This window comes from Abramis brama (genome assembly GCF_963993115.1).
Source record: "Abramis brama genome assembly, chromosome: 14".
Lineage (NCBI taxonomy): Eukaryota > Metazoa > Chordata > Actinopteri > Cypriniformes > Leuciscidae > Abramis > Abramis brama.
Window position 1 is genome coordinate 28,054,849 of NC_139976.1, and position 16,417 is coordinate 28,071,265.

The 16,417-nt window shown below is 39.6% G+C and overlaps 1 protein-coding gene and 1 long non-coding RNA gene across 13 annotated transcripts in view; one reads left to right on the plus strand and one right to left on the minus strand.

The window, feature by feature from the left end:
- Positions 1-325, minus strand: part of LOC311096164 (complement factor H-like) — a 59,431-nt gene extending 59,106 nt beyond the window's left edge. For 9 of the 11 annotated variants that reach the window (XM_084135158.1, XM_084135161.1, XM_084135163.1 and 6 more), the window contains exon 1: positions 98-325. In XM_084135158.1, the coding sequence (XP_083991284.1) occupies positions 98-167 (70 nt within the window). In that variant the 5' untranslated portion in view covers positions 168-325. The remainder of the gene's footprint in view (positions 1-97) is intronic. The other 2 variants (XM_084135160.1, XM_084135164.1) reach the window with 2 other exon arrangements.
- A 13,659-nt stretch (positions 326-13,984) lies between these two features.
- Positions 13,985-16,332, plus strand: LOC311096166. 2 transcript variants are annotated; one of them, XR_014608971.1, is made up of 6 exons: positions 13,985-14,350; positions 14,882-14,952; positions 15,033-15,125; positions 15,219-15,277; positions 15,358-15,404; positions 15,544-16,332. It is a non-coding gene; the product is annotated as an uncharacterized lncRNA (long non-coding RNA). The 2 variants fall into 2 exon arrangements; XR_014608972.1 differs by having other exon boundaries at positions 15,026-15,125; positions 15,544-16,288.
- Positions 16,333-16,417: the final 85 nt, after the last annotated feature.

A 16,417-nucleotide genomic window follows, 5' to 3' on the forward strand; every position in this document is an offset into this window, starting at 1 on the left:
TTGGCAAGTGCATATAATATGACATTTATATTGAAGTAAAAAAAAAAAAACAACCTTTAATTAAATAACAATAACAAAAAAATAAAAAATCACTTGCCTTGACATTGGGCACAATTCAAGGAAAACAACCAAAAGACGAAGCCGAAGAGTTTTACAGGAATTCTCATTTTGGGCTCAATTCACAAGTCCCTTTTGTGGTCTGTCTCTGATACTCTTGCCTGCTAGGGGATCAACAAGATAAAACGTCAAAAGTATTTTTTTCTTATACCAGACCACTCTGTGCACAAGCAAAAAAAAAAAGTTTCTTATCTGATGCAGAAATTTGTTTTTGTCATTTAGACACACCAAGACAAGTTACCTTAGAGAAGTCAAACTTATTGAGTCATATTTATGCAACATATAAACATGAAGCAAAGGGCAGGTTACAAAATAATTGCCATGTTCACCTCTGAACTTTGTAGCTTAATCCTGTTAATGTTTTTCACTGGCTCATGCTTGAATCAAATCATAAATTAAATTATGTTTTGAATAAATTAGTGAGATTGAAGAAGATTCACAACACTTTCAAACTTTCAAACATTGCAATAGTACAATCATTGCAAAATGTATCTGTAACTGCAATTGCAAAATGTGTCCATCAGAATTGAGCAATCAACTGAACAGAGAGAGAGAGAGAGAGAGAGAGAAAGAGAGAGAGAGAGAGAGAGAGAGAGAGAGAGAGAGAGAAAATTGAATTTAAATACAACTTTATTGAAACAATAAGGTGTTCACAATAATATTACAAACTCACAAAACAAGAACAAATATAACATATACTATTCATGTTAAAATAAGAAACATTTTAAAAAGCAAGCATAAAATCATCATCATCTACTGTACAAATGACCTCATTTATCCCCCAAATGTACATGAAAGATTCTACACAATTTACCATTTTATAATAGGCATGCTCTATTCTAAGCCGAGCTGCCACCAAGCTTTTGAAGATCATCAACACATCCAGAGAACCCTGTCCCAACAACTTATTTTTTTCTGGATTTCCATATAGCAAGTTTTGCTGTACCAGACAACATTTTTTATAAAGTTTTGTGTATACCTTGGACCATATATAAACATTTCAAAAGAGAAAGCTTCACCAATTTCAATGAACCATTGAGATAAAAATGAAAACAAATAATTTAGCCGAGCACACTGTACAAATAAATGAAAAACCGTTTCAACCTCTTTACAGAAAGGACAACCCACCCCTACAGAAGGATCAATGTGCACCACGTATCTGTTTGTGGCTATCGCCCCATGTACAATCCTCCACTGAAGGTCGCCCATTCTTTTGTCAATTGGGCATTTGTATAAGGACCACCAGGGGAAGAAATAGTTCCAAAAAAATCAGTCCATTTAGTTGAAGGAAGTCCACTCAAAAGACCAGCATTGGATGCCTTCACACAGGAAATATAGAGGGCTTTTTCCCCTACTTCCTCAAAAACTACAAGCTGAGGGGTTTCAAAAGACAAAAGACACTTCACATCATCTTGCCATTCTCCAACAGCAATAGTCACATTAAGAGAAGGGAAAACATAAGGAACCCCCTTTCTCCATTGATCAGTTGCTACATAGTCATTTGTGAAAATCTTATTCCACATATTTTCGAACCAGGCAACAGGACATCTGTGTTGAGCGAGGGACCCTGCGGAATGAACGAGCGGAGCGGAATATTCAGAAATGCGCTCTCCACTCACGAGCTCTGATCGGAACAAACCACTGTCTGCAGAACTTGCGCAGAATCATCTAAATATAATAGGCCTATTTTCTAAAGAAGAATTTTAAAACTTTATTGGTGGTAGTTGAGAAGAATTCCTCTTTCCATATCTAAATCATTTTGAGCGCAATATAAATGTATCATATTGTTATTCTTATTATATAAGAATAATACGTATTTTTTTTACAACATTTTTAATAGAGAATATAAGTTTAGCGTGTTGTGTGTATTTCCTAATTATAAGCTTTTGGTGAAATTGCAACAAAACTAAAAGAGTAAAAGTGCATAAAACATAAAAAACATCATTACTTTTTAAATTCTTATTCACTCTTTGTTTAGCGATGTTTATAAATATACTATTTTTTTTTTTTGCATTTTGTTGATAAACTGTCCTACACTGAGGCCACATCCACACGAAGCCAGAGCTTTTCCTATCCGATATTTTTTTTCCCCCGTTCAAAAAAAAAAATCCGTAAACATGGCGTCGTCTCAAGAAATATCTGCGTACACACGAAACCACTGAAACTGACTCAAAACGATATAGCCTAGTATACATACCAGACCAGGCGGTGTAATTCTGCCACAGACATACACTAAAAACGGAGAAGAAGACTTAAAGCATGCGCATAAACCTTGCGCGCTGTATACAACAATAATATTAGGCACAGTAGCTTCTTTTTTTCTTTTCTTTTTTTTATCAAGAACTTTGTTGAACAATATGAACAACCATAAATGGTCTGGTACAAAATATGAGTCACGATATTCGATAGTTAGCGGACGCATAAAGCTTGCCACAAAGAACTGGCAAAAGTAATCATGTGTCAAATATAGCAAGGAGACATTTTAATTGTTTATTAATAAACTAGTGTTTTATGTGTCAGTCAAAGATGTTGACAATGCTGACTCATCATCTTCGCAGATATTGTGAACGTGCCTATAGAGAGAAATGCACACTTCATACGGATTACATAAGAGAGTTGTCTGTTTCTTTTCGTTTTGAATTGTTTTGTTTAAAAGTGGACATTTCAAGCTTTCTAGATACATTTCTGAGTTTCGGTTCATTTATGAGACGAGCTCAGTTCACGAGCAATGCAAGTTATATCGCGCCGGTGCCTCCATTTCCTGATTAAATCGTCTTAAATGCGTCTCTGTGTGGACAGAAACCAATGTAATCTTCCTGATTTAATCACGTAAAACACAAGTCTAAACACAAGCACCACTCTTCTGAATGATGGTAACCACAAACCTCCAAGAGTTTGTAAACCAATTGTTTGTAAAACATATTTAATAGCCTACTTTACTTACAAATTCAAAAAAAAATTTTTTTTACAGTGTATAAATAAAACGACATGAAGGAAGTTATTTCCAAAATGTAATTAATTGCACAGTCTTTGTTTTAGCTGTTTGTTTTAGCTGCTACCAATTGACACAGAGTCAAGAAATTACAAACCACCCACCCCCCAGGTCTGCCGATTCTTTGTCAACCCCCAATGCTATGCGCTGGCAAGAACGTCACTTTGCTGTTTTAATAAAAGCAATGTTAAATATTCTGCATGCACTCATCTCCTGGAAACCACAGCAATGACAAAGCATATAAAAATTCGTAAACGTTGTCCAATACCCCTACTTGTCTTAAGACAACTTTGATGAACCTTTTGCATTTACAAATATTTTCAAATGTCTGTATAATACAGTACTGTAAATATTTGTGTCTATTACTATTTATAATTTATATTTTATCGTGGATGTTTTCTCACAGTCATAACGTAATGTGAAGTAAAATAAAAAATCTAATGTAAAGTTGTTTTTTATGCGCCACCTGGTGGATATTCTGTGAAGCGAAACACATTGAGGGATTTTTTAAGTAGGCCCCCCGAAAGCACTTGCAGAATTCTGCGAGACTCTGCGAGACGAATTGCCAAATGCCGCGGGAGAAAACGCACGTTTTTAAAGGCCACATCTGTAGCCTATGTGAAGGGTAAACACCTTCCATGCCTCCAGAACTGAAAAAATGTCAGATTCACACAGACATCATTCTGGAGCTCCATTTAGAACAAATGTTTGTCCAATCCCATACCTATGACCCGCCTGAGAAGAACAGAAGCTGTCTTTAGCCATGAGGCATCCGTATGATACAACAGTTTCTGAGCTGCTTGTAACCGGAAAGCCCCCAACAATTGAAGTCCCTCTCTACCCCACTTAAGGTCTCCAGGTAACTTTGGGAGACTCTCAAACTCCCCTTTACCGGCCCAAAAAGCTTCACTTTTTGCCCAGTTCATTTTAGCTGATGAAGCTTTCTCATAAAGACTGAGTACCTCAGATAGACACTTAATATCATCAGCATGATTTACAAAAACTGTAATATCATCAGCATAAGCAGAGAGAGACATTATTGAGTCTAAAGAAAAACCAGGCACATTAAAACCTGGCAATCTTTCTCAAAGTCTAAAAAGCAGCGGCTCAATTGCTAAACTATATAGTTGACCAGACAATGGACAGCCTTGCCTAATACCCCTTACAATAGGAATTGGCCGACTCAAAGCACCCCCTATCTTAACCATACATAGTGCACCATTATATAATAACTGTATTAAACTAAAAAATGTTTCACCAAAACCAAAAACCTTCAATACATTAAAAAGATAATTGTGATCAACACAATCAAAAGCCTTCTCTTGATCCAGGGCAATTAATCCAACATTCACACTGAAACCATTACAAATATCTACAATGTCTCGCACTAAAAACAAATTATCCATAATAGACCGCTTTGGAATGCAATATGACTGATCCCTTTGTACAACTAAACCCAAATAATTTGTATCTATTTGCCAGACATTTTGAAAAAATATATATATTCTGTTGTATTATATATATATTCTGTTGTATCTGTTGTATTGGGCAACAGGACGCCAGTTCTTTAAAAAGGCTAAATCCCCCTTTTTTGGTCCCCTTCTTTAAATGTTATACTAGCATCCAAGACAGTTTTAGAATCAGAGTCCAGCTGAGGAAGACTCTGAAGAAGCTGTGTCATACAGTCAATATTAGTAAAATGAATTTTAAAATAATAATAATAATAATAATAATAAAATCTATTAAGACGTTATTTTAAGGGAATATCACACAAGTTTTCATACATGTTTTAATTTAAAGAGTAGCCTAAACTTGCCAAAACAATAACACCATTTTTATATTGTATTATTGTACTGTATATTACAGTATACTCAGTATACTACAAAAAACTAGACTACACCACTGCCTATTATGGATTTTTGAAAATGACCTTTCATGTAATGTGTAACATAGCTCTAAGTGAATGACAACATCCTGCAAAGTTTTAAATCTGAAAGTGCACCGTATATAAAGTTATTGTCTTTCAAAAGTAAGAGTCGACTCAGAGTCAATTAAATTAATCGTTTTTCAAACGAGTCATAAGCCGTTTCGTTGTGACGTCAAGACGAAATATCAGCATATTGCAGACACCAGGGAAAACTTGAACGCCCTCAAACCTGCAGCTGATTCCTGTGGATACTGGATAGCATCATGTCGAGAAGACGGCGCTGTGCTTTACAATGTGAAGGTAAAGCCAGTTTTTTTTTTCACTGCCCAAGGACGAGCATGTGAAGAATCAGTGGTTAAAATTCATCTTTACCATGATATCACAGCAGTATAATTTTAAGGACTAGAAAGAAATAAGTTTAGGACTTTTGCTGTGTTCCCTTTATTTTACTGACAGACGACTGCTTCTCAAATCTCGGAGTTCAATCCAGGATTCGCAAACCGCTTGCTCTTGAAAGATGGTTTTCAAAATACTTCGTTTTGAGTTTTATATTGTGTAGGTCTCCTGCTTCTGGTTAACTTACGTTATCACTGTCTTACTGAAATACTTCTGCTGATTGTGGGCCACAATTACCTAAAACTGTGTATATAAATGCAGATTGTCTGTCATTCTCACTACTTTGAGTAGCCTAAAGATTAAGCATGAGGCAAGATTTGTTTTACCCACGTTTATGTTACATCAGGCATTCACGCTAGAGCTCGGCTAATGAATGCACTGTTATTGATACTGTTTCCACATGTTCACCGCAATAAATTAGAAAAATACTCGGTTAATAAACAAGTAGGCCTATAAGTAAAATAATCAGTTTGTTGATGGACATGCACTTGTTAATGCTGATGGTGAGGAATTACAGTTGCAACATCTAATAATGTCCCTCAAACTGAGTAGTCACTGAGAAAGGTCCTGCTCAAGTTGTCCTTGTGATGGAGGTTCGGGTTGAATAACTAGTTTTTCCAGTGTTTCGAAATCGGACTCACGCACGCATTCATATGGTAAAATCGATGTCATTGTTCGTTACTGTGTAGGAAGCCTCAGGACAGCTGACGTTGTTATGGCAATGGACATTTTTGTTTTCGACACACGCGCTCAAAGCCATATCAGAGCCCGTCTACGGAGAGCCTTGGCACTTCCTGTTAGCCCCATTGTATCGATCTTTGTTGCAGTTCCATTAGAATTCCACTGGAGGTGATCGCGGGCGAGCGCAGACTGAATGGGAGTCTATGGGGCTAGACGGCTAAATTTGTCTCTTTCACCCGTTTGCCGTTGAGAAATCTCAGAATTTATTGTAGGTTTTGCAAGTTCAGCATGGGTTATAGGTCGAAAGTTGAATGAACGAGTACTTATGTCCTTTCGATTTCGTACAGGTTGAGTTGTTGTTGCCCATAACACGCTAGCATTCTGCTAATGAACGCTGATTGGTCAGTGAAGGACTGATTAAGACCAGAGATACCGCTTGATGGCATCGTGGCATCCGAAGCGGGACCAGAAACAAACAAAACAAAAACTCTTCTAGCACATGTGTTTACCTGTGTCAGCTGTGTTGTCGATGCCTCGAGAGAAAAGAAAGTGCAGAGCGCAAAAGCACCAAAGCGACTGAAGGATTGCCGTAAAGCAGTATCTCTGGTCGTACGATGTGCATGACGTCATTGACATTTTAAAGCAAATAAGTGACTCTAAAAAAATCTAACACCCAGCAATGTGTAATTATACACATAGCGCCATAGACCTCCATTCATTCTGCACTCGCCTGCGAGCGCCCCCGCATGGGCAGAGACGTGTTACTGCAGCCAGTCCAGAAACCGGAAGTAACCAGAGAGTGCCAATTCTCTTCCTATTAGACATTCTCTGGCCATATAGACCCTTTTACAGCCCACGTGATCAAATAGTTGCACGTGCATTTTGGCAACGGAAGTGGTGTTTTTCCCCACTGGCTCTAACGTGTTGGCACCTCCGAAAGTTTATCAAAATGGTTTCCCAGCATCAAAATGTCTGGTTGTTGCGTTTACGGTTGCACTAATTGATATTCCACCAAGGGGCTTACGTTTTATAGGATTCCGACAGGATCACGGCCGTTTCAGAATAGTGGCTGCAGGCGATTAAACGTGTTGAACGTCGAGCGAGGACATAATAAAAAATGCTCGCGTCTGTTGTTTAATCCACTCGCGTAGCTTGACACGCTGCTGATTCTCGCCATACTTCCGTTGCCAATATGCGCGCGCATACGTCATCATTGTGTACAAACAGTAAAAGGGTCTATAGAGATACTCTCTATACGGCTCTGCACACACTGTACGCGGTAAACCAATCACAACAGACTGCGCTGTCTGGCCAATCATGTCACGGTATCAAATGAAGAGAAGGATTTGCAGGTTAACAGTGTTTAATAAAAACAGAAAACTCACAGCCGTACACAAAATGATAATCCAAACAGGTGACACAGAGAAGGCCACAGAACAACCAGTGACATCAAACAATGAACCAGCAAAAGACACACACAAAGACACAGCTTATATATGCAGGTTAATGGGAAACAGCTGGTGACAAATGATCAGTGATTAACAGACAGGAGTATGGGAAATGCAGTTCATGATACATATGACAGTGAGGGGAAGAGACATCTGGTGGCAACTCAGGGAACAACACTAATACAATAAACACAAAACACAGTCTCACACTGTGACAGTACTCCCCCCTAAAAGGAGTGGCTTCCAGACACTCCATAAGACCAAGCACAAAAGTTCAGGTGGGTGGAGGAACGGAGGTGGATCTGGGGGAGGGATGGAGGGTCTAGAACACCAGGGCGGGGCCGCAGGCGGTGCAGGGAGCCAGGGCGGGGCCGCAGGCGGTGCAGGGAGCCAGGGCGGGGCCGCAGGCGGTGCAGGGAGCCAGGGCGGGGCCGCAGGCGGTGCAGGGAGCCAGGGCGGGGCCGCAGGCGGGACCAGAGACCAGAACGGCGCTGGAGACCAGGGTGGTACTGCAGGCATCTCCAGACACCAGAGCCGAGCTGCAACCCATGGTGGTGCTGGCGGTAACAGGAACCTGGGCAAAGAAGCACAAGAGGCCCTATGGGCCAGGTTAGCTAGGGCAGACAGTTCAACTAGCTTGGGGTCGGCCATCTCGGGCCAGGCAGAGAGTTCAAGGAGCTCGGGGACGGCCATCTTGGGCCGGGCAGAGAGTTCAAGGAGCTCAGGGACGGCCATCTTGGGCCAGGCAGAGAGTTCAGAGACCTCGGAGTCATCCATCTTGGGCAGGACGGAGAGACTTTCAGTCGTGACAGGAAGTGCAGTAGACTCATGTTCAGACCTCTCAGCTGTGACAGGAAGTGCAGTAGACTCAGGTTCAGACCTCTCAGCCGTGACAGGAAGTTCAAAAGACTCCGATTCAGACTTAACGGCCGATTCAGGTTCATGGGTTTGAGAGACATCTTGCTGAACAGAAGAGCAGAAAGCAGACCACACACACCACAGAGCCATGGTAAACACAGGAAATACTGAGTCCAATGAACATACCTCTGGTGCCTTCCTGAGAACAGGTGCAGGCGTGATGATAGCCCTCCTTAGAACAGGTGACGCTGAGACAACAGCCATCTGGAGTGTAGGGGCAGGTATAACCCCAGCAGTCTCAAAAATAGGTGCAGGCATAGTGACAGCCATCTTGGGTACTGCTGCTGGCTTGGCGGCGGCCATTTTGAGGACGGGTGCAGGCTTGGCAGTGGCCCTCGTGAAAACCGGCACCGGGGTTGGAAGGCCAGCCCTCCGCACTGACCTTAATGGAGTCTCTGCCAGACTAGACCTCAGACGCTGGGTTCTGGCATGGATAGGAGAGAAAGGTGAGGCAGCCATCCTGTGAAGTGGCTCTGGTGCGGCAGCCATCTTGTGAAGTGGCTCTGGTGCGGCAGCCATCTTGTGAATAGGCTTGGGTCTCCTCTCCATCTCCCTCTCTCGTGGCCGACGCTCGGGAAAGAGTGAAACAATCATGTCTCTAGCACTCGCTACATCCATAATTGGCTCGGGTGTGGCAGCCATCTTGTGAAGAGGCTCAGGTGTGGCAGCCATCTTGTGAAGAGGCTCAGGTGTGGCAGCCATCTTGTGATATGACTCGGGTGTGTATTCCCGCAGGCCCAGAGTCCCAACACACAACGACCGGTGCGCACTACCTCCCCTCAAAAAATTGCTTGGACGGGGTCTCCTCCCTGACCTCCGAGAAGAATTCACCTTAGTCTTGGAAAAGACCCGAATCATCTCCCCGGTAAGTGCCTTGAAAGAGGCACAGCATGGGTCCCGTCTCTCCCACACCTCTGTTCCCCATGTGGCTGCTGGACCGGTCAGCAGCAGTAGCACGAACGCTACTTTCGATTCCTCAGTTTCGAAAGTCCTGTGATGCATATCTAGATGCAGAGAACACTGATTAATAAAGTTTTCACATAACTTAGGCTCACCAGCGTATCTCTCAGGGAAGTCCGTGCTAGGCTCCGGCTGACCACTCGACTCCGTGGGGTTGGGGGAAATGGATGGTGTGGGCGACACGGAACCACTCTGCAACAACAGGAGCTGTTGTTGCAAATCCGCCACCCTGGTACTCAGTGCTTCTCTCACCCGCTCCAAGTTGCTCTCCTGTGTCAGATCCATAGCAGTGACACAAAAATAACTCCGGCTACAAATAACTCCTGTGGCTGATAACCCGCTCCTTCCTTAATGGCTGGTTCATTCTGTCACGGTATCAAATGAAGAGAAGGATTTGCAGGTTAACAGTGTTTAATAAAAACAGAAAACTCACAGCCGTACACAAAATGATAATCCAAACAGGTGACACAGAGAAGGCCACAGAACAACCAGTGACATCAAACAATGAACCAGCAAAAGACACACACAAAGACACAGCTTATATATGCAGGTTAATGGGAAACAGCTGGTGACAAATGATCAGTGATTAACAGACAGGAGTATGGGAAATGCAGTTCATGATACATATGACAGTGAGGGGAAGAGACATCTGGTGGCAACTCAGGGAACAACACTAATACAATACAATAAACACAAAACACAGTCTCACACTGTGACAAATCAGAGCAGAGTAGCTCGCGGAAAGGAGGGATTTAGAGAGACTGATTCATCTGACGAGTCGTTTGAGAATCATTGAAAATGTGGTGATGTGCAAAGGTATATTATGAGAAAATGTAACCGTTTTTTGACCTTTGATGCATGTAAACCTGTCGTAGGAGTCTCCAAAACAACATTAGGAAACTTTAAAATAGCATAATAGGGGCACTTTAAATTAATTTGGTTTTCAAGCGTTTCGATCACATTCTTTATTCTACTACTAGAGTTGGCTGTATACTGCTGACAGAATTTTTTTTTATTCGAGTCTTGCCTACATCCCACCACTGTTTCAAGTTTTCAAAAGTACTTTTTTCCTTTTTCCAATCTTCCCAAAAGAAAACAAAATTTTCACAAAAAGCAGCATCCTGCAGCAATTTTACATTAAAATGCCAGTAAACAGATTTTCTAGGTACATTTGACATGCTCATTGTCATAATAATTAAATGATGATCAGAAAAACCCACAGGACAAATGCAACATTCAATTACTTACTATTAAAATATTTTGACACATAAAATCTGTCTAGTCGGGCAGCACTAACTCGATTATTAAAAGCCTTAATACATGTATACTGTCCATCATTAGGGTGTTTAATTGACCTATGGCTAAGCCACGCCCCCTCCACTCACTCGGACAAACAGTCAACATTCGGTAACAGGCGCTATATGGCAGCTGTAACAGTTAAGAGACATTTCACAGGAGGCAATTGATGATTTTTGGAGACAGAAAGATTATATATCATCTCAAAGTCACCAAAAGGGCCTTAACTATGCATTGGAGGGTTATATTAATCATTTTATTTTCAGAAGGTCGATGAAAAGCTTCAGCTCCAGACAAAGATTTAACGTTACAGCAGTGTGTAAACGTTATAGTTTGGTGCTATTTCGCTTCAAACGCTCGCTTTATACGCGCGATACGCGCAAATTTGACGCTCTATTCGCGTTTGGTGTGAACGCAGCATAATGAACAGGCTGCGATGTCAAGATTGCAATGCAGGAATGTGTGTGTGTGTGTGTGTCAGAGAGAGAGAGGCGCGGGCGCGATCGCGATCGAACAGTGGAAACATAAAAACATACTCCATTTTGTTCATAAAGGACATCATTAAAACTTATTTGTGTAAAACACAACATTGTGCTTTTGTCAAACTGTACTCTTGTCAAACTGCAACGCAGCTAGAAGCTAGGCTAACGTTACTTTAGAGATGTTAAAGATAACATTCAAATACGTTGTTGACTTATCTTAGAACAGATGTAGACATCCTTGTTTAATTTTTCCACGTTTAGTTGGTGTTGTGGTCTAAGTTACCGCATAAATTAATTCAGAGCAGACACTTCTCGGTTGAGATGTGGCTTGGGAAAGGGTAAAAAATACACACCGTAGCCCAGCCTCTCAGGATACCTAGTGTTGGAGTTGAATGTACCCCATGCACACCGTTTGACCATTTTAAACTTAAAATGACAAGAAAAAACAGATAAAAACGAATGAAAACTGACTAACTGCAATGCATTTCAATGGACGTGGAAGCAGAGAATGTCCGAGTGTATTGGGTTAGCTATGCGCACTGTGATTGGCTCATCGCGTTTGGGGCGTGGCTCCACATATCCAAGAGCTGGAATTCTTTAATGAGTTTTGACAATGCACTTGAGGACTATTATGAGGTTCCTTAGTATTACGGTCTATAGTAAAATGAATAGTGCAGTTCCAATCTCCAACAATAACAACACATCCTTCACTAGAACACTTTTTAAGACTCTCACTAAGTATATTTTAAAAATGTAGTCGTTCCTGTCCCACTGTTGGTGCATACATATTTATTTCTTGAACTTGAGCTTTAACCACCAACAACTGACCCTTCACTGGTTCCTCTGTACTTATAAAATCCACCCTAACTTTCAAACATTGCAATAGTACATTGCAAAATGTATCTGTAACTGCAATTGCAAAATGTGTCCATCAGAATTGAGCAATCAATTGAACAGAGAGAGAGAGAGAGAGAGAGAGAGAGAGAGAGAGAGAGAGAGAGAGAGAGAGAGAGAGCTGCAGAAGAAGAGTTTGACTCTGCTTAAATTGTTGTCTCTTAGAGGGTCCTCCTTATCTCACACTGGAAACAAAACAGATGTTTAACAGTTGTTAAACTCAAAGGCCTTTATTTGCAAATGCTTGTCATGTGATAACATTTTATTGCCACATTCAATGAATATATTCAAAACAGGACCCAAAACTCTTAAACAAATGTATTAAATTTTGTTTGTGCTTAACCTTCAGAAAATGCTGACTAAATATTATAATATAATATAATTTTCTGAGGTCTGTGATTTTTGCAACCCTGTAATCAGACTCTGAGACATGTCTGAATACTAAAAACCCTGATTTGAATATAATGTTTCATAGCATAAATAAGCATAACAAAGTCAAAAATTAAATCAACAAAATTCATAAGATAAAAAAAGCTTGGTTTGTATAACCTGATAAACTTATTTTTATTTTTTAGGGAATATTATGATTATTTATTTCTTAAAATAACTTGAGTAACAGAGTTGAAGGTTGAGCTTACTGAATGCAGTCAACACTATTATGTTCGGAGAAAATGGAATGTGATTATTTGTCTTGTTTCTGTCGTGCTGTAGAGAGGGTCAAGATAATATCACAATTTTAACTGCTAAATATCTAATATAAGAATCCCTTGATCAACTGAATCCCTGTGTGAAGTTTAGATTTATGATTGTATGTATTATCTTAAAATATACACCATGCTTTTCTGGTGTATTGATTGCAACACACAAAACGATTGTCAGCAATTTAATCAAAATACACCACTATTGCCCCAATCAAACCCTGAACCCTTGGTTAATATGCAAAAAATAATAATAATTATGAATAGAAGTAAGCAGTAGTCATGAATTCTCTGTGTTTTTCGACAGTCATATGCACTTTGTAATGTCAAATGTATTAACCTAGTATTTAGAAATTAATTTAAATAATGTACATTTTACATGATCTGTATTATATGATTCAAGCGTCCCAGCGCTTATGTTTCAACCGTAAAACAATAGTAATATATTTAGGGGTGCACATAACTTTTTTGGTCTGGTTCTCAAGGGAGCACCATGAGATGCTGCTTGGTACTCACACTTTACGCATATCCTACAAGCTGTTGTCATCACTTTCCTCCTGACTGCTCTCCGCACTATCTTTCTTTCTCCCGAACATGGTAGATAATGATGATATTTTTAAAATTTTATTAACATTAATGACACAGACATCCGGTTTCTCTCTCAACTTTTCACTTATGACATAACTGATAGAATACTTTCCGAGGTATTTTGTGTATTTTGTGTATTTTGTGTGTATGTTTCCAATCAAGCACAAGTGAACACGAACAAGGAATCAATTTGGTGTCCGAGTCCTGCTCGGAAAGCATCTCTCTCTCTCTCTGGGTGTGCGTGCTTCAGGTGTGTGAGGCTGCGCTCATAGATAGCAGTGCGCGAGTCCTGATTTTTGCCCATATAATTTTTTTAAGTCTGTAGTCAATAATTTTGTCCCTTAAAACTCATCTTTGATCACCAAAATTTCATTTAATTTTAGCCTTAAAATAGCTTGAATGTAACTCTACACTCTTGCCTCATTTAGTATACGTGGTTCTATTAATATGCAAATTAGTCCTGCCTCCACTCACTCACAGAGATCCACTTGTTGACGATCACACGTTGACGTGATTGGTTACATGGTAGTTTGTGACGTCAGAAACACCAGCTATATCAAACCGCGATTTTGAGACCAAGGGCCTGTTTCAGAAAGGAGGTTCAACCAACTCTGAGTTAAAACTTGAACTCTGAGTTGACTTACCCTGAGATGGGAAACGCTGAGTTTTCGGTTACAGAACAGCTGAAATGAGTTAGTTCAATCAACTCTGAGTTAAGCGCGTGCACCACAACTATAAAAAGCCATTATCAATGAAGCACAGATATTATGAGTCACCATGGCAACAGCGCCAGACAAAAAGAGGTCTGCATATTTTTCACCAGCAGAACTGGATGAGCTTCTGCAAGCATATGGAGAGTACGAACACACATTATTATTATTTTTTTAAATATCGGCTGCAGCAGCGAAGGACAGGGAGTTAGCTAGGGAGAAAATAGTTGCCCGAGTCAATGCGTAAGTTTACATTTTAATTACTGTTATACAGTGATGGGTGTAATTAATTAACAAGTATTCTAAATACTGTAATTTAATTAAAGGGATTACTCTTAATTCTTCTGTAATTTAAAGTAAAATCTGATGTAATTGCATTAGACTATAGAACAATTCTGTATATTTAACATACATTTTTAAAAGGTATATTTTTAATGTAACCTTCTCCCTCTACACATTTTGTTCAATTCAAGAATAATTAATGTAATTGTATATTGTTTATTTGAAAGCATTAAAAGTGCAGTTTCTTGTCTCTCCTTGTATTGTTCAAGTGGTTGAGGTTGATATGGGATTTAGTAATTAGTAATAAGTAGACCAATACTTTCTAAAGATAGTCATTATTACATTAATCTAATTACACTGTTGAAGATGTCATTTGTAGTTAGTAATTAATAACTATTTTAGAGTAACTTACCCAACTGTTATAATATCAGAGGTGAAACTGGAAGAACAATATGTTATTCAACCTAATTTTAACCTTTAATTTTCATGTAGGTGCAATCCTGCAGGTATTAAAAGAACATGGCAGCAGCTGAAAATTAAATATAAAAACATAATTAAATCAGGTAAGGCTTGAGCATATCATGGGTGTAGGCTATCTGACTTTACAAACATTTGACATATTAAATAACTAAATAGCATCCAGTGTCTAGCAGTGCAGCAGCATTTTTGGCTGAGGGAATTCCTGGAGGGACTTCAGAGCCAGTCACTCCCGAAGATCCAAGGGCCTTCATAAAATGTAAGAGGTTTACATGTGTTATTTTTTATATAGGCTATTTTTGTTATTTCCATTTATTTTACTTTGGGTTGGGTTTTTTGTTTGTCCCAACAGATTCTGATGGTAATATCTGTCTTTTGGAGCCTCCTGTCCCAACAGAACCCCAGGCAGTTGTAAGTAACCTACTCAATACACCAGAAATTATGACAAATAGTGTTATAAAGTGTACTCAACCAAATGCTCATCTTCACAGGACGATGGGGATAAAGAGTTTCTGCTGCCACAGAGAGGCCTACAGAGGTAATGTTAATATTATGTGTCTACACATCAAACAATCTACACATTCAGATTTTTTCAAATTTTTATGTGGAGTAGCCTATATAATCTAAGTTTAAATCTAAGTATAAACGGGTATTCTTATCTCTCCCCCCGCCCCCAGAGTGTGGAAGAACAGCAGGAGGAGGGTCCATCAACTTCTGTTGCACAGATGAACACAGTTCAGTGATTTTCAGTAAATGCCACAGTTTAATTCTGTAGAATTTGTTTAGAACTACATTATGTAACTCTACTACTGTATTTTCAGTTGCCAGTTAAGGAGTTATATAGACTTTATCTTATAAAAAAAAAAAAAAAAAAAACTGCAGTAAAAACAGCAATGAATAAATTTACTGAAAGAATGAATAAGGTGTTTAAACACCGCTTCCTCTTTAAAAAAGGGGAGGAGACCGAAAGAAACTCTGGGTTTACCGAAGAAAACCTGCTCCCGATCAGGTTAGGTTCACAGAGTAAGTTACCATGGTAACTGACTCTGAGTATAAGTTACCTCTCTTTCAGAAATGGGCTTGACTTACTCTGCTTTCTCAGGTTTGACATACCTCCCATTCTGAAACAGAAAACCCAGAGTTTCCCTCATTTCAGGGTTAACATGCTCAGAGTTTTCACTTAACCTCCTTTCTGAAACAGGCCCCTGTCTTGGTTCACTGCAATTTTAAGGGGAAAATATTTATGAATTTGCACATGGTTTGTCTTAAAGCATAATTAAAAACACCAAACAGCCATGTAAACTACATTAAAAGGTTGATTTTCACCACGGGGGACTTTAAGCTAATAAGGTAAAGTGTATTTGGCTTGCTGTCTACAGTGGAGGGGCTCGAGGAAGCAGCTTCGTAGATATAGCTTAGATATACCCCCCAGTGTGACTTCTAATGCTCGGATGATGAGTACTAATGTCTACACTGTAAAAAATTTCAACAATGCTGTTATTTTACAGTAAAATACTGGCAGCTGGTTCCAGCTCTTTACCGTAATTTTAC